General features: G+C 38.9%; 1 protein-coding gene across 1 annotated transcript in view; it reads right to left on the minus strand.

The window, feature by feature from the left end:
- Window positions 1-1,474: 1,474 nt before the first annotated feature.
- CCDC115 (coiled-coil domain containing 115) overlaps window positions 1,475-18,982 on the minus strand; it is a 303,910-nt gene continuing 286,402 nt past the window's right edge. Inside the window, exon 6 of the mRNA XM_044080726.1 lies at window positions 1,475-2,181. Coding sequence (XP_043936661.1) covers window positions 2,069-2,181 — 113 coding nt within the window. The 3' untranslated portion in view covers window positions 1,475-2,068. The remainder of the gene's footprint in view (window positions 2,182-18,982) is intronic.

Genomic DNA, 18,982 nt, shown 5'->3' on the forward strand with positions numbered 1-18,982 from the left:
ATCTGTCTGGCTTGACAGGAGCAGGAGGGAGAGAATCAGGATTAGCACTGGAGTCGGAGAAAACATCATCCAGGACATCCATAACTGGAGGGATAGCTAAAGGTCTGTGCTGGGGCAGCTTGAGGAAGGTACGTAGTCTTTTCCTGGAATCAGAGAATTCCTGACCCTGCCATTTAAAATGCTCCCTCAGAGTGAAGGACTTCACCGAATGAAAAATCCTCTGGAGGAGAGGCAGAGGGAATTGATTCCTCAGCATCAGAGTCCTCATAGACCTGGAAGGATTCTTCTTGGGTGTCTGAATGCTCAGAATCCCCAGAGGCTTAATCTGAAGAGAGGTCGTCGGCCTGCTCGGGTCTGGGCCTTTTCTCTGCAGGCGGCTGAAAACCTCTGTCTGGATGAGGGTGAGACCCCCTGATAAGAGAAATAAGATCTGCAGCAAGGGACATGGTCTGTTTATCAGAAGAAGGGGCCTGGGCAGTAGGTTTAGGATGGGCCTTGGCCTGGCTGGCGGCCTTAGCACGTGCAAAGGCCTTGATGGACATGGATACAGGAGGCCTAGCTGCCCCACGTGCAGGAGTAACCTTGTCCACAGGAATGGTGTCGGGTAGATCCAGAACTTCGGTTTCTGGAGGAAAATCAACAACCGGCACCGGAGTAGACTCTGAGACCGAAGGACGTGTTAACGCTGTGTCGTCGGCCTGGAGCAGTTGAATTACCACTTCCGAAGGGACCGAAGCACTCGCGGAGGGTTTAGGAGGAGTATCGGTGGAGGACGCAGGCCGAGGATGTCGGTCCCGGTCCTTTCGTTTTTTGGTAGATTGAGTTGTCGGTTGTTCCGACGGCATGATATAAGCGAAAGATTCGCCGAAAAAGTCTTCGGCAAATTCTGCTCGGTGCCTGAGAGTGCGCTTATTAAAGCAAGCACAGGCAGCACAGGCCGAGACGCCGTGGTCTGGGCCCAGGCAAGGGAGGCAATAGGAATGGAAGTCCTTATGAGGTATTTGTTTACCACAAGACAAACAATTATTAACTTTCTCAATTTGTTCTGACATCGGCTGAGGCAAGATAAAATGTTCCCCAATGGGGTACTTAGCTTTTAGATGACTTCGGTACTGAAATACAGGAGCTGACCGACCGGCACTTGCGAACTGCTTCTGCTTCGGGCACCGCGCGGCAAGAAAGACTGAAGAAGATGGCGTTGGCCGATGCTTTTATACTCCAGCCGTTCTGACGTCGGAGAGGAGGCGACACCAGCTGACGCCGGACCCAGACTTTGGAATCCGGCCGACCGAGGGCTGCCTGAGGCAGGACAACCCATATGTTATGACTGCAGTTGCATTCTTGAAGGACATCTAGTCTGCAGCTTGTGACTTGTGAGTTGTTTCAGCATTTTTGTCTTTCTGCCTGTAAATTCAGATAATCTGCAGAAGGGGACCAGAAATTCTCGGTTAAGAAAAGACAACAGCTAGGTAAGCAGTATTTACATGTTTTTCTTTATTTCTTTTTATTTGCACAAAAGGATTATGAACTTTGGACTTCAGCCTGCTATACCACGGAGTAAAGGGAATTATCCAAAAACTGTGTCAATGTTAGTGTGTTTGAAGTATTCGCACTTCACTGGTTGCACTTTGTCAGCCTTTATTGCTTTGCTTTTCTGCCTTGCTCGCTTAGCATGAGGCGCTGTTATAACATATCATACAAACGATGTGATGTAACAAGGTAATGGTTACTTTTTCAACAATCCAGGTACTGACATTCAATGCCTATCACAAAAATAAAACATTAGGAGTGGTATTTTTTAACATTGTGTACAAATAACCTCAAAATATTATGCACTCACAGCAGACACGTGAAAACCAAAGGAATGTCAAGAGAAAATAAATGCCATTTTTATACAGTGTACAACAGAACATTATGGGTAAGAGGACACCTTACAGACTTCAGCTAACAATTTATATTGATGAATGGTTTATGAATTGTATAACTAGAAAAATGAGGCTTTTTATCTAGAAGGACAAATGTGTATGTGAGCAAGGGAAGGTAAGCAAGTCTTGCAAACTGAAAGTTTCTACACATTCTCCTTTGTGAGATGAAGTTTTTGTCGTAGCAGTGTCTGATATTCCTTCTGTGCCACCTGAAGATGACTCTGTAATGTTGCAATGTCAGCTGCCAGCTCGATCACTAGGGGAGAAAAAAAAAAGTTAAAAGTGACAATAAAGTCAGTGTTATTCACATATAATGGAATTCCAAATAAACCATTCATTAAATTGAAGTATGGAGCAATGTAATTATTCAATGAGAATATAAAGGAAACAAAGTACATTTTTCTTTCTGTCATTTCACATTTATCAGTTATGTCCATAAATCCAAAACACTTAAAAGAGCAGAATTCTGAATCCCAAAAATCTATGCCCATAACCAGCAACAACTAATGATTATACAAGAAGAGAACAATTTTGATTTAATAACAAGCCAGCAGACATATATTCTGAGATAAAATAAGAACAACAATTGGTATCGCTTTCCTGCGGTATGAAGTATGACAATAGTGACTTAATCATAGCAGGTAAACAATTATTTTCAATATATATATATATATATATATATATATATATATATATATATATATATATATATATATATATATATACACACACACACACACACACACACTTTACACCCTAGAAATAATAGCAGGCTCTCAAGTTTGCACTACACTGTCAAACAGCTACCCTTTGGAGATTCACAGGCATTTCTTAAAGAAAATGCCAATTTGTTCTTGAAATAACACGCTACCCTCTTCTCATTTACTTTTGTATTGACTTGTGCATATGCAAACAGCACTAAATCTCAGCAGCAGTAGGTGGCTTATCGGTGCACATGTCTATACTGCAGCAATGGGGTCCATCTGTCCAGCCTCAGATCTGGACTTCTCTTATTGGTATACGGTGTCAGATCAGTACAATGTTGACTGTGATGCACACAAATCTTGTTGCTAAATAAGAATATGTCTTATGCAAATATGACAAGTCTATGACAGCATCTCAGTAATTACTTAAATGCTGTTGCGCAAAGCATTGCAGTATCAATCCTCATGGTAGGTTTACTGCTACATAAAACATAAAGCACTCAGCAGTTAGACTTGCATACATAAACTGTCTAAATGCTATTATAACATCAGTGCTTCCGTTTACCTTCTTAGAGGTTCAAGAGTCGAATAAAGACATATGCAGGCATTCTGTCTGACCATACCTCTCAACCTGTTAGTGCAAGAAACCTGGACAAAGACAAAAATAATAGGGGAAAAGGCCCACATTTTAAATAATGCTCTCATAAACTTAGATAGTTGCTAGAAAAACAGGTCTTGCATTAGCAAGCATTTTCTGAAGTATATTAAGTCTGAAATTTCATTTTTAGTGATCTCAATCCTCAATGATATGCCATAAAATCACAAATTTTCTGAGGAAAAGACCAAAAATGAGGCAAAAATCCAGACATCTATGAAAATCTGAATAGTTGAGAGGTATGAGTTTGATCAGTATTACTGTTTGTCACGTGGCAAAACTCTTCACTTTAGAAAAGTAAATCTACCCTGCCATTTAAATTCAGTTAACATTCTACCTACCTGCCATCCCAATCTTGCCCCTCAATCATTATCTGTCTGCTCAACATCCCTTTTGAATGCTTCTGCGGATTCCCTCTCGAGCAGTTAATCTGGCAGTCTGTTCTATGTGTACATAACTCTTTCTTTCTCTCTCACTATGTGAAAGACTTTTGCAGATCCATATAGCACTTGGTCTTGTGTCAATTGCTTATACCAACTCCTTTTTGTTCACAGTAATCTCATCACATCTCCCTGACATGATTCTGTGCACCCATATCATATACTTTATTTCTTATGGGGTCTAGCAATAAAACTCCAACTCCCAACTGGGAGGGTGGCCTAATGGTTAAGGTGTTTGCCTTACAAACACAAGGTGTAGGGTTTGAGTCTCACAAGGGATAATTGGCTAGGCTTAAAATGTCTCGCAAGGGCAGTTAGCTTAGTACTAATCTATGAACCTATGAACCTCTAGTAGGAACAGATGCTCTACTCTCATTCCCCCTGGGATACTTTTTTTCCCAAGTTTACTGCCCCACTCTTAATTCCTTCAGCTAACAAAACACTTTTCTGTGTAGTTCTAAGCCAAAGGTCTTGATAACAATATCCAGGTAAATCACAACCAGTGACACTCTACACCAGCTCTGTTGTTATCCAGTCAGAGATGTGCAGAAAAATCAAATGGCAGCACTTATTCACAGGGAAACCATTCTGGCTTTGGGTCCTGCAGCTGATGTTTTTTTTAGAATAGACTCAACCTCTGATTCATGGTCTTCTTTTCCCTCTGCCCTGCCAATGTCACTACTAACTGTTTTACAGTTGTATCAACTGGTCCTGCTACTCCCATACATGCAGGAACAAAAGGCACTTCATCAATGACCAGACATGTTTGTCAGAGGTTCTGCAAGAGTATTTGCAAATGTTTTGAGTGCTCTGTCTGGAACTTAATCCAGGTACTGCACGTTCTTGTGTAATCCAAACCATTCCTTTTTTTAATACTCTCCCTCTCTCTCTTCAGGATCCAGCTCATGCCACTCTGCATTCTCTCCCTCACAGGATGCTACCCATCTATTTCACTTTATGAATACACTGATGAAGAATACTTTTACTGCTTCAAAGATGTCTCTGCCATCACTATCCCTGAACAGTCCTTTTCTGTGTGCATTTCCTTTCTTAATCTCACATATGTACACAAAAACTCTCTCTTTCTGCTTTACTCTTAGCTAATATTTACCCCAAACTGACTATGACCTTCCTTACCTATTTAGCCGCACTTTTTTTGTTCTGTATCTGCCCTTCCATTTCCACTGTTGGAAGTGCCTTCCTTATCCAAAAGTGCTCTTTTGATTTCTTTACTCAACATTTTATCATTCTGTTAAGTTTCTTTTTCCTTCTTTAGGGCAGACACCTGTACATACCTTTTTATATGCTGTCTCTGAATCATATCCATAGGCTGTCTATTTAATTAGTTGCTTCTTTGTTTAACTGGTGAACCGACTAGGCAGAAATACTTCTTTTCAGAGTGAAGATGCACTGTTTAAGCAACTTGCTCAGAATATTCGTCTGTAGACAAATGAGAGACTAAAACAAAAAAATCAAACCCCCCAGAACTACAGGATGAAGTTAGTTAGCAGATCACAACATCAATCCTCTATAATGAATTGTTAGACAATTGTCTCACTCTTAGTTTCTCCCTTCCATGTATGTGTGTGCACCACCTTTTGGCATTTCCACACTTCTGTCTTCATCTGTTGGATACTCTCTGCTCTGTCTAGGGCAAACCATACTGTAGCATGCTGAGTGTCAGCCAGAAGAGATCTTCATTGTACACTCTGAACTTTGTCTAACCTGCTAAGAACTGAAACAGGAATGTAGTCCTATCCAAAGGTTTGCAGCACAACCTCAACAAAATTTTCCTGAACCTCAGCTGCTTTCAATATCCTCTCTCCTTACCACCCTGGATGTAGGAAATAACTAGTCTGTAGATGAAAAACAACCTTTCATCTCTACCACTATGGCGTGACTACGGTATTAAGATGTACTAAAATTATTATTATATGGGATTAAAGGAGGCAAAGAACACCTGCAATAAGTTAAGGGGTGGGATAACCAAGGTCTCCCATTCTGGTTTCAGCCAAATGAGAGGTACCTTACAATTCTATAAAATACATTTACAGTACATGATTTTCCCCTGGGTCTCCTTTCTCACCTGCCAACCATCATATCTTCTCGATATACATCCCCAGATCACCACCACGGTTTTCTACTTTACCCTTGCCCCACTACTCCTAAAAGCAGCCTGAATTAGTTGATTCCTAACCTATGCATAATTCTGAGCGTACGTCTATCCTCTAGCTACAGCTACAGCTTGCATTCTGTTTAGTGGGCATTCACCTTCCATCTTCTCCACTCCCTGTATACTCAAGCCTCTGCTGGGTGTCAGTCAATGCATTAGAGTACTCTGACTCCCCCCTCTAGGATGGAAGTCAGCATCGGTCACTTACTGCCACAATCTATTGCCAGATCTTCAGCCACATGTGCCACTAAAGTATCCTGGGTAATCTGGGTGAAACTAAAGGCTATATTGCTCTGAACACAGAGACAACTGCTTCTAATGCCTTTTAAAGTTGTATTTCATCTTTCAGTCTCATTTGTCCCTTTTGTTTTGCAGCAATTTTCCTTTGCAAAACAATGTTTTCAAGGTCATTTTATTTTTTTTTTCTATGACAACTCTGAAAATACCTTCACTGTTACAAACCAGCTTTAATTTTTCATTCATTATTCCTCTCAGTATGTTAACATTTTTCTTTATCATAGCAATTTCAAAAACTATATGCATATAAAAGAACTTCCCTACAGTTCACATAACAGATCATGTTTCAATAATCCATACTGCCACACATCCACTGTACTGATACAATGCATATGTCACACACTACGAGTCATGCAGAAAAACGACAGCAGAGTATGCAGTTTTATGTAACTAAGGAGACCAGAAAAATACTGCGGTCTAAGGCAAGAGCTTTGAGTGTTTTTGTATAAATGTGGTGTCACAGATGCTGGCTAAGCAACTATCAAGTGCAGGTTTGTAGGTATTCTTTTTTGCAACGGGAGATCATTTTTTACACATTTTTGTGGAAGTAGCACTTGACTGAGTTTTACATATTAAGCTTTATTTATTACATCAAGTCTTATCCATATAGTAAGAAACAGACCTTAGCAAGGATCACAAGATGTGCTGCAAAATGACTGTCAACTGTATTTTAATTGACTGCCAATATAATCAGTAAAACAGAGGTTGCTCTTCTCAATGCAAGTACAGGGATTAATGCAAAGACTGACCAAATCAGCTTTCACTGACAAATAGTACCGGACAACTGAAGTGTCACAGTAACATATTTGCATAGCCAATGATCTAACAATTCTACATAATTTTGAAATAAATCCAGACACACAGCAACACAAAATATCCAAAAAATACACTCAGGAGGCAGTCACTGGGAACAAATTTTAACTTTTAATGGTGCTTCTGGTACCTTGCAAACAGCCTTCAAGGAATAACATAAGCCACCAACCATTCCCATTTTATATCAAACTGCTCCAATAGTTTTAAGGTGGTTTCTTTCCAGGGGGCTTGCATGGGTTCCATCCCTTGTGGAAGATGTAAAGTATGTTCTAGGATTATGAACCTTTCAGGTAGAGAAATTAATGGTAAATTATTTCATTCTATGGGAAGGTTTTCATGTGTTTCTTGTGGGGTGGTTTATATTGTAGGGTGTGGGTGTACTCCTGTGAGGTGGTATGTTGGACAGACAAAACGTATGGTAAAAGTTAGAATTCTTGATCATCTTCGACGTATCAGAAATACGAATTTGGATAGCCCAGTGGCTGAACACTATTAATGCACATGGGGGTTCTGATGTTAGTTTCTTCTTTAGTGTGTTAGCTACGCCTTTTCTAGCTAGGGGTGGGGATTTTTTAACTAGTTAGTTAAAAATGGAAAGCAGGTTTATTCTAAATTATAATACTTTAAAACCTAAAGGTATGAATGTGGATGTGAATTTAAATGTACAAGTTATAATATTGTATTTATGATGTTTTGTAGCTTATTGTATATGGAAAATATTCTACCCTTTTTAAGGGTATGTTTGTTTAAGTAGGTTCTTATAGTAGATTATTGGGTGATGAGATGATTGTTTAATTGGAGCAGCTTGATATAAAATGGGAGTGGCTGGTGGCTTATGTTATTCCTTGAAGGCTGTTTGCCAAGGTACCAGAAGCACCATTAAAACTTGGACTTTGTTTCCAGTGATTTCCTCCTGAGTGTAATTTTGAAATAAATCTGAAAATATGAAGCAACTTTGTTGGCAGAAGTGAATGAAATGCTGAAGTGTCATTCTGTTGGCTATCCACCCAGTGTTATACACAAATTATAAACTTGGTGACAACTAGGATACTAATGTTTTTCCTTCCATACCACCACCACCGTGTATAAAACTATAGGGTGTATTGATCATAGCTCTTAATCTGTGCTTTTCAAAAAAATGTTCATATATGCTAGACTCGGCATGCATTAATTGCATTTGTGTGAATGGTATGAGTGTGTATGTATACATGTGTATATCTATATACATACGGATATATATATATATATATATATATATATATATATATATATATATATATATATATATGCATACATACTTGCACAGATGTGTAAGAGAATGAGATCTGTAACAATGTATTTAAAAGCATTAGCATCCGCAGTGGTGCAGGGATAGCGTTGTTGCCTCACAGCAAGAGGTTCTCCCATTCGATTCTCGGCTGGAGTGCGGGGAGTGCCTTCTGTGTGGAGTCTGCATGTCCTCCCCGTGTTTGGGTAGGCATTTGAAAGACATGCGTAAATGGGCGTGCCTTCGTTGAAGGCTGAACATCGAGCCGGCACCTCGGCGTTTGTGAAAGTCTACTGCCAATCATTAGTAGACCGGAGTTCCACTGTGGCGACCCCTAACCGGGAAAAGCTGAAAGACAAACATGGTTGACAGGTAAACTGTGGGAAAGAACATCTCAGTAATGATTTGCATATAAAACCATTGTCATGCACAAAGCAAATTAACAAAATAAATCTTTTTTGTCGTGCCTGGTATTCTATCCTAAAAAAAAGATGGATTTGAAAATATCAAATATTAAAATGAGGATTGCATACATCATTCTGCTCTAGCTGAACGCAACCAAATGAAACATTACTATTTCAAATAAAAAAAATACTAAACTGTTTCATAAAACCATCTATATATAATGACACTATTTTTGCAGGGGAAATGCACCCTGAACATAATACAAATAGCTACTCAGGTCATATTACTTCAGAAATATAAGGTAGGTGGCTTTACATCAAGACTTATACAAATTAAGAACATATGATAATGTTAAGACAGTACTGCAATCAAAACTAAACATGGTGGCAAAAGCAGTTTATTGACTGCCAAATGCAACATAAGCATAGCTCTTCGGGAGACAGAGGTTAGATACTCTTATGAGTACCTCACTCAAACTGTACCATGTACATCATGAAATAACTGCTGCAGAAAATCATACACAATTTGGAAAAGATAACTCCAATGCCCTAAGGCATGAATGATTAAACCTCAATTAGTAATTCTTTCGGTTAACACAGCTGGCAGGGGAGGACGGCTGTACTCATCCAGGACAGGCATGGCAGAGATGAGCTGGACATACATTGCCACAATCCCTTAAAGGACCAGTGTTGAGTATTTGCAGCCTGGAGGTGGGTTTTAAGCTCACCAAGCCACCACCAGGTGCTAGATGAGCCAGCTATGGCTTTGTTTGCTAGCACCATCTCTTGTTGACCTGAGGGACTGCTTAGCACTGAGAACCTACTGTACGTACCACCTTCCTTTGCATGGGAATGCAAGTCCAGCTGCAAAAACTCAAACCACCCTGATGGCTGTCTAAATGACTGCTTCTTTCAGCTGTGTTTCACACACACACAGATGAGGGAACCAATGGGTCAACTGTCAAGAATAGGCTGATGATCAGAAGGCAACAAGGATGAAAATTAAAAAAAATATATGAAGACCAAAGCTATCACATTATTCTGCTTGATATCTATATTTACTCAAGTTATTAGTCTCTTCCATTTACCTATAATGCAATGCAGGCAAGCTTCTTCTCCAGATCTCTCTTTCCACATTAAGGCAGAGCAAAAACAATCAATGTATCATATAAAGACCTGACATTTTCCTCTGTTCTAAAGCAAGGAGCTGAATGGTGGGTATGTTGATGAAGGCACACCTACTCATTCAAATGTAACATTATGATATACAAGTAACTTCTGTATATGAGATGGGAAAATCCAGTTTGAGTATTTGTAAATATGTAATTCTCTTCTGTGATCATGTGATGTGTTATGTCTTCTAAAATGAGATGAGCTGAAGTACACAAGAAGCTAAAATAAATATATTGCAGTTAAAAGACTTTTTCACACTCAAAATCCTTAAGAATTAATCAAAGAAAGAACAGTTTGTGCAAATGACAGGCAGCTGAATCTGATTTCACCAATTTGTGCTGCATTTCTTCTTAGTAAAAGAAAGATGACACATGGCAAGGCAAATAGAGACACTCCAATCTGTGGAAATTAAGTGATAAGAAATGATCTTACTATATATTTTGAAACATCAGAAATATAATCTCATTATATATATTTTAGAAATTGGTAATTAGTATTACGTTATTTTATAGGTATTGTCTTAGATTAGGCTATGTAATCCTAAGCATTTCTAACCAGAGCACCTGTACCATTGAAAAAATACCTCCATAGCTTGTCTTGAGTACTTTTAAAATCACTGCCACTACAACAGCCTGTAATACGGATGGAAACATCACAAAGCTTCATGCAATACAATTCCTGTTTTATCTGTCTACAAGTATTAATGAGCCTACTACATACACTTTAATTCCATCTCTTTTTTCCCTTAGTGATCGAGCTGGCAGCTGACAGAAGAGTAGATTACATTATAAATGAAAACCTGCAACAGGAGGTCCGAACATGTTTGGAACAGGAGCAATAAATGGATCTAAACACTTAGTAACCCATACAGAAGATCATATACAGTTACTATTGTACAGTTTTCTGGAATTAGGATTCTGATTAGAAGAAAGAATTTGAACTAGGTATACAAGATTCAGTACCAGTTTCTACCCTACAGTGATTAGACTTCTGAACTCCTACACTAGTCCCAGGGGTCTGGACACATCATAAGTCAATTTGTATTTATTTGTGCAATATATACTTATACATTCCAAGCAAGTGCAATATTTATTTATTATATCCATAGTATTATTTAACTCACTAAAGTGCAATATTAGACAAATAATGTAGGCATTTCAATCTGTAGTATGTTTGGTTTTACTTTAAATAGGGTAGTTAATTTAACTAAGGGGAGGGTATTCTTTTTGTATCAGAGTGTTGGTAAATTTCTCTGCTCTTTCTTGTGTGCATTGGGAGTAGTACTGTATTTGTTAGGTATGTTTATTCCTCTGCTTGTATGTGTTGCTTCACTTTCCTTTGTAATCTCAAGAATTGAGCTGATGCACGAAATTTCGTTGAGGCTACACATGTATAGTTTTAAATGACAACAACGTTTACTTTGACTTAGACTAGGTAGGTCCCTGGCCACAGATGGAACTGGAAATAACATTCTGCTAGATGAAAGGAGTGAAAGTCTTGGGGAAGCTTCCTGGACAGTACCATTGTGAAAGGTCTCAGTTGCAGAGACTTCTCCACAAGATGGGGCAGTAACAGTGGAAACTTGTCAAGGCCAATAACAGACTATGAAAATGACCCCAGACTCGCTCGACCTGACTACATAATGAACTACAGAATAACAGGAAATGGAAGGAAGAATTATGTAGTCCTGAGGGCCATTTCTGTACTAGTGCATTTCAGGGATGTCCTCCCAAAATAAGAATTATGGGGAAAAAAATTATGCACCTGGCAATGGTCAGGGAGGCAAACATGCCAAAGCAAGGCTTTCCCCAGTGACAGAAGAGTTTTGACTTGTATACCATGTGCTAAGCATCAGTAAGCACTAACTGAGGTTTTTCAGTTAAAGAATTAGCTTTTCCTGGGATGAGGATGGCAATCTAAAAGCGGGTCATGGATACAGTCCATCTACATAACTTTATGGCTTCTTGACAGCGGTGGTAGGAGTGATTTTTGTCCACATTTTGTTCAAGCATGAGACCGCTGCCATTATACTGATGTAGATGGCAACTGCACCCTGGAGAAGGCAGTCCTAAAATCCTGCAATGTGAAAAGGGCATCCTTCATTTACAGAACACTGATCTCCAGGCTGGCCTTCATTTGTAACCATACTCCTTGGACTGCCTTCTCAAAATAATGATGGTCTCCCACTCTAAAGCAGAAGAATCCAAGTTGATGATCAAAATGGGGGTGTGCACTAGAAAGAGACTGCCCAAAGAAAGTTTCTTATGTGCTACTGCCATGGCAAGTAGCCCTGGAAATTTTTGGATCTCTACATGCAAAATGAATGGGTTCCGTGACTTGACAGCACTGAAATTTCAGAGTCTACAGCAGCACTTTTATGTGATATGCAGTGACGGATTCAGGCATGAGCGCAGGAGTGTGAGCTGGCCCCTTTTTAAACTTTTTTTTTTTTTTTTTTTTTAAATCAGGTGCATCTTTTCTTCCCAAAGAATCCTGTCACCAACATGCGTAATACGGTTTACTATTGAAATCGCGATTGAACATGGTCGAACGGCCACTTCTGCGACGCATTTACGCGAACCGAAACCACGAAAATCGTTCGCAACCGACGGGCATTCGACGTTCGACATTACCGGCCGCACAACACCTCCACACCCATGCTACCATGGTTCACGCAGGGGCGATGATATGCCGTTCGCACAATTGGGTTCGACCGCGGTGACATTCGCTCTTCCGCCTTCGCACAAGTCGAGTCACACATAGTCGGATCGGCATTTCAATAGTAAACCGCGTAATACATCAGAAATCCAACTGGAGGTTGCAGTCAGATGATTTTTTCATTAAAATAATCCTCCACCTGCATCTCTGTTGTAATTTGGGCATGCTGGTGACAGCTGTGAAAGCGTTGTGAGTAAAAGTTTAGTTAACCTTCCAGAAGACAGTCTAATTTTAAAATAAAACCAGTCAGACAAACGAGTTTGAAACTGCTCGTCCAGTGTGCGACTGTGATCTGCACTGAGGTAATTATTTGCCAATTCTTTTATTTTATTGAAGTTCCAATTTTCAAGGTGCCAAAGAAGTGGTACAGTTGAGAGATTGCCGTGTTTAGCATGCTTACAGCATAAATTATGCAGAGTCTTTCACTGTGGTTTAAAATGCAGTAATTTAGTTTTTTATTATTATATGTAAAACAAGTTCTTAAAAAATATGTTTTGTTCTGTGGTTGATGGCAGGCATTACAGTTTATGCTATAGAAGGCACACGTTTTAAGTGGAGTTATATAGCCGCTTCTTTATTTTTCCCACTGGAAAAAAAGTCTGCTTGCTCTCTGTGGCCTTGGATGAAAGCAGAATCTTCTCTGTACAACACACACACCATATAGAAAACTGCCTCAGATTATCATTCATACAAAAAGAGGTATACATTCACTTAAAAAGATTGGATTTCAATGAACAGACAACAGATGTATCTATGCGCAGGTGCAATGAAACTCCCAGTATTGTTTTGTGCATAGAAGACTGCATCATTCACATTACAAGCCCAGCTTTGCTAGTTAGATTAATTATTTAGGTTCATGTCTTCCCTAATAATAAAGCTAAATGGAAAATGCAATGGTAAAGAAACGAATGGCTGAGATGAAACATAAATAGTGGTATATTTCCAGTACATGACAGAAGTAATTGTCACTTTATACTATATGGTACTAAACACAGTGAAGTGTAAACTGTCAAAACATTTTCAGTGTCCACTGAAGTGCAAACTGTTAAAACATTTTCAGTGTCCACTGAAGTGCAAACTGTTAAAACATTTTCAGTGTCCACTGAAGTGCAAACTGTTAAAACATTTTCAGTGTCCACTGAAGTGCAAACTGTTAAAACATTTTCAGTGTCCACTGAAGTGCAAACTGTTAAAACATTTTCAGTGTCCACTGAAGTGTAAACTGTTGAAACATTTTCAGTGTCCAATACTATAGTGAGCAATATATTTTTAAATTAAAAAAATAATTATGTAGACTAATAACACAGTCAATTAAAGCGGATTCTGAAACAAAGACTGGGTAAATAAGCTGAACCATAACAAAGACAGTTGGTTTTATAAAATCACCAGTGCTTATTTTAATATTTAAGGTGTTAAAGTTTCTGTGGAGCAGAATTTGTTCTGGTGCTTCCCGTTTTGTACAGTGAAGGTGTATGTGTGATTGACTAACACAAACTTGTAGGAAAAAACACCTTTAACCTACAAGTTTGTGTTACTTGCTCCACGTTTTGCAGCGTGTTACAGTGTTACAGTCAATCTGCAGTTCATAGGTAGGTACTAGGCTATCCGCCCAAGGGCCTACGTAAGCCTAGCCAGCAAGGTTCCATAGCTTACACCACCCAAGAAAGTTATTTTCCTGTGCCACTGTCCAGCAGAGACACAGAAGTGATCTCCAGGGTGTATTTCCTATTTCCCATCCACTCATCAAGATTTTTCTTGAAGAGTGCTAATGAAGAACTTTGCTTGACATAGATGGGTAGCTTGTTCCAGAGTACAGGAAGTCTCTGGGACAGGAATCTATCCCTCCAGCGTGTCCTCTTTATTGTGGTGACAAGGTTTAGGTCCCTAGAACATGTAGCTCGGAGGGATTGGGATTTCTTTAGGTGTAGCATGTCCAACAGCTCCTGGTTTGACATAGCTTTATATATTAGGCAGAGATCACCTCGGAGTAGGCGATCAGCTTTACTCCGTAGCCTGAGTTTTTCCAGTGATAGAATTGTCCATTTTGTACTTTTTTAATGGAGAATTTTTGCAGTTATTAATGGGAGCTTTTCTCTCCAGCCCTCTGCTGAAATGGGTTTCTGACCCAGTCAGACTTTCCCGGTTACCAAATGTTAAATAAATAAAATAAAATAAATTACAAGCTCTCACCTACTTTCGTCTGACCTTCAACCTCTGCATGCATTCACGTCTGTGTACTACATCAGCTGTGCTTTACTTTTACTGACAGGAGTGTTCATTTTATCAATTTTCCATAGTCCCGTAGGTTTTAGTAAGAAATGGCTTCACAAGTAATAGACATGCTATTTGTTTGCTGTTTTCATATTCATTTTCTGTAGGGCATAGCTCTCAACTAAATAGGGACGAATCTCAAGGCAAACAGGGACAAATACAGAAATAATCAATTATAATCAGGGCTCTTTTTAAAACATTACTACTGTTAACTTGAGAAGCTAACAGAATAAGTTAATGTGAATTAATATACAGTTTCTGAAATAAAAGAAGTCCATAATTCTAATTATATTGCCATTATTTAAGTGTAAACCACCACCCCCCATCCAAAAGTGACCAGTTTTAGGAGGGATTAAGAGAGAGAGTGAGCTAAAATATGTGTCAAACTGAGGGACAGTTGAGAGGTATGTCATAGGGTATGAATACTGTTAATAACTAGCCGCCTCACCCTGCCCATGCTCACTTTCAATCACAGAAGGATAACCTGTCAATCACAGATGGAACGCCCAAAGCTGCGAGAACCTGGTGGATGGGTGTGGTAGTCAATTACACAATATACTGCGTGTTTGTCTGTGGGTGTCAGAGACAGGCATGCAGCTTGTGCCTGGAAATAAAAGTATGTAGCTATAGGACAACATCATTCTCACTAGAAAGACTGATTACTAACCTTAGGTGTTTCTGCTTATATTTCAAGAAAACAATTTGTGTTAGAAGTTCCTTGGTGTTGCAGCACATCACGATGGAAACAGAGATTTTATTACTGGAATGCATATCACAGCAAGAGCACTGTACAGCACCTTGCCTTATTCTAGTCTTCAGTTCATACCTCTCAAGAGTACCTCATTATGAGGAACACTCCTCATTTCACGTCTGAAAAATGTCCATATTCCGCACTGAAAGGGTCTGTCATACGTTTAGTTTTAAGAATTTTTCTAACTTATATCCATTGTAAATAATACTGAATCAAATTACGTAATCATAAGAACATCTTATAAGTATAAAGTAACACATCCAACCATCGTGTGAGCTTCCTAACTGAAGTTCTTAGTAACCTTAATAATTAGAGTGTTTCAAGACAAAGAATAAATATAAGAGTTACTTATATAATTAGGATACCATGAACAAAGTGATCACCATTGAGAATAATACTAAAAGAAGATCCTTGAACTTGCAGAACTCTTTGGATAGTGATGGTATTAAAATATTTCTAATATGAAAATGCTTATGGTCTTTCCAAATCCATAGAAGCATTACGAAACTGGCCAGAATCCATATATACAAAAGGATTACGTAAATGGGAGCTATAAAACAACAGGAATGGTAACTAAAAGATAGATGAGAATACACAGAGACTGCAATTATAATAATTATATATTCCAACTTGCCTAAAGTGAGTCTTTAAGAGGCAAATTGTACTTGGTTCTGGATGTATTTTAGTGTAAATCAAGTAACGTGATCTGTGTGGCTTTCTGGGAAAAATGTTCAGCATTTGAGATCAGTAAAGCTACCAGGATGCCAAACAGAAGGATGCAAGAGCACTATGCTATCAGGACAACTGGTCTAGGGTAAAAGATTTAAGTTTAAGTGCTAGAATCTCTTTTTTTTTTCTATTGGTATAGAAGATGCTCAACCTAAATTCCTGATGGTAAAAACAAATGCTTAAGTATTCTTGTAAGTATTTAAGTACTCTGGGTTGTTGATGTGAGACTGGGTTGGAGTTACAGAGTTTAGCTATGTATGTGAAATATAAGAAATCTCTGTAAGAGTTGTATAATGTGTATGTCAGAACCAGATTTTTTTTCACCAAAATGTCTCTTGGTGTGTACCATTGTAGAAGTTACATACTAATAGACATTTTTCCATTATGTTAGGGTGTTATATGCTCTTTTAACTGGGAGTAGGCCAGTTATTCTGAAGTTCAAGCCAGCCTTTTGTAGTGATGAATTTTGTTGGGCTGGTTAGATGCAAAATTTAATAATTTTGTTATAGCCCTGCCCCAGTTTGGTGCACCACACTGCTGCAAGTGGTTACAGAGCAACAGATAACTCTTCCTGGTCAAATAAGCACATCTTGAACTATTTTGGATCTGCTGCTATGAAAGGTCCAGTGTTCATTACTATATTATATTATATGAAAAGCAACAACTCTGCAACCATATCAAATCAAGTAGCTTGTGAAGCCGTTTGTCTCTGAAAGGGAGAGTTGTAACAATATATTTCAATATTTATGTTCAGATGTTTACAATTTTCATATGCCACTGTAAGCCTTTACTAATTGGTGGGATTATGAGAAGGACATACTTATTTGATTGAATAAAATAGACCACTAAAACACTGATTGCAAAATAGCCAATGTGTAATAAACATACACAAATGAATTTGTGAATGATGCCTTATTTCAGATTTTACCAGCAGGATTACTGAGCATTGCATACCTCAAATGCAGTAGTCACAGGCTCATTGCTTTGTGCATATTTTTAATTTACTACTTTTTTATCCAAGAGAGAAGTTCTGCAAGTTTAACGTGGCTTGTTTTGTTTAATTTTTCACCTCTGTGATACAGACCTGGAAAGGCAGAAGTGTAGTGTTGAAAATCATTGCCAGAAAAAAACAGACAGTAAAAGGAATATTAGTGGAATTGAACAGTCAGTATTAGTGTTAGTAAATGAGGCCTCTACTACATATATATGTCATAATTTACTTAGCACAGCAAACTCCTGCTGGATTCTGTGAATTTTCATTTAAATATTGACATTTGCCTAATGTCTTTTTTTCAGATGCACTTCTTCCCTGTTCAGGACATTCTCATTGCTTTCATCACATCATATACTACAGCCAATGGCAGACAAATTATATTTTATCAGGTAATAAAGTGCACAGTAATAGTAACCAAATGCTGCTACATGACTATGGGAAGTGGTCCAGAGAAATGAATGTTAAAACGTCTAGGGAACTCAGAACACTGTTAACACATTACATTGACCCTGCAGAGACCCACACTGAAAACTCAGACTTTAGATCTTGAAAGGGCCCTTTTGTGGTTTTATTATTGTGATTCTCCAAGACTGTACACTTAACTCCCATACAGGTCTTCTAGAGCAGCGGTCCCCAACCACCGGGCTGCGGCCCGGTACCATGCCGTGGAGCACTTGGTACCAGGCCATCAGGTAAGTGAATGCCTGTATGAGTGTGTTTATGTGTCTGTCTGCGTGTAAGTGAATGCCTGCAAGAAAGCAAAAGAATCTGTGTGTGTGTGTGTGTGTGTGTGTGTGTGTGTGTGTGTGTGTGTGTGTGTGATCGTAAGAGTGAGAGTGATGTGTGAATGAATGCAGGTATGAATGAGGAAGTGACTGTGTGTGTGTTTGATCCGGAGAGATTAAGAGTGATGTGTGAGTGAATGCAGGTATGAATGAGGGAGTGACTGCGTGAGAGATCGGAAAAGAGTGAGAGCGATGTGTGTGAATGAATGGCTGCATGAATGCAAAAGAGACACTGTGTGGGTGTGTGTGTAGTATGGATGAAAGGTACACAAACCTCATTCCTGCTGCCTCCAGCGATCTCTCACGCTTCACACTTTCTCTCTCTCTCCCCTTCTCTCTCTGTCTCACACACCATACCTCTTAACCTCTTAGCAATGCAAAAAATCTGGACAAAGCCTAACAGAATGGGGGGACAAATAGGGACAGATTTTAAATATTGCTCTTATAACCAAAGGAAGTTGCTAGAATAACAGGATTTGTCTTATGCATTTTTCTGAAGGACATGAGGTCTGAAGAACAAATGCATATCATTATTTAATGACTTCAGTCCTCAGATCATCCCAGTGATTTGCCAGAAAATCACAAAGGTTATGAGGATCAGACCAAAACTCAGAGGGAAAAATCTGGACATTCTGCGAAAATATGTACAGTTGAGAGGTACGAATACCTCTCAGCCTCTTACTTAGATCAAAAAATCTGGACAAAGCCAAAAATAATGGGGGGGGGGAACGACAAAGGCACAAAATAGGGACTCTTAAGTACTGCTCTTACAAACTTTGAAAGTTAATAACAACAGGTTTTGCATTAGCATGAAGGTTTCTGATGGGTATGAAGTATGAAACTCAACTGTCATTATTTTCTGACTTCAGCCTCAATAATCTGC

The sequence above is a fragment of the Protopterus annectens genome, chromosome 8.part0 (assembly GCF_019279795.1).
Source record: "Protopterus annectens isolate FY-2018-M chromosome 8.part0, PAN1.0, whole genome shotgun sequence".
NCBI lineage: Eukaryota > Metazoa > Chordata > Ceratodontiformes > Protopteridae > Protopterus > Protopterus annectens.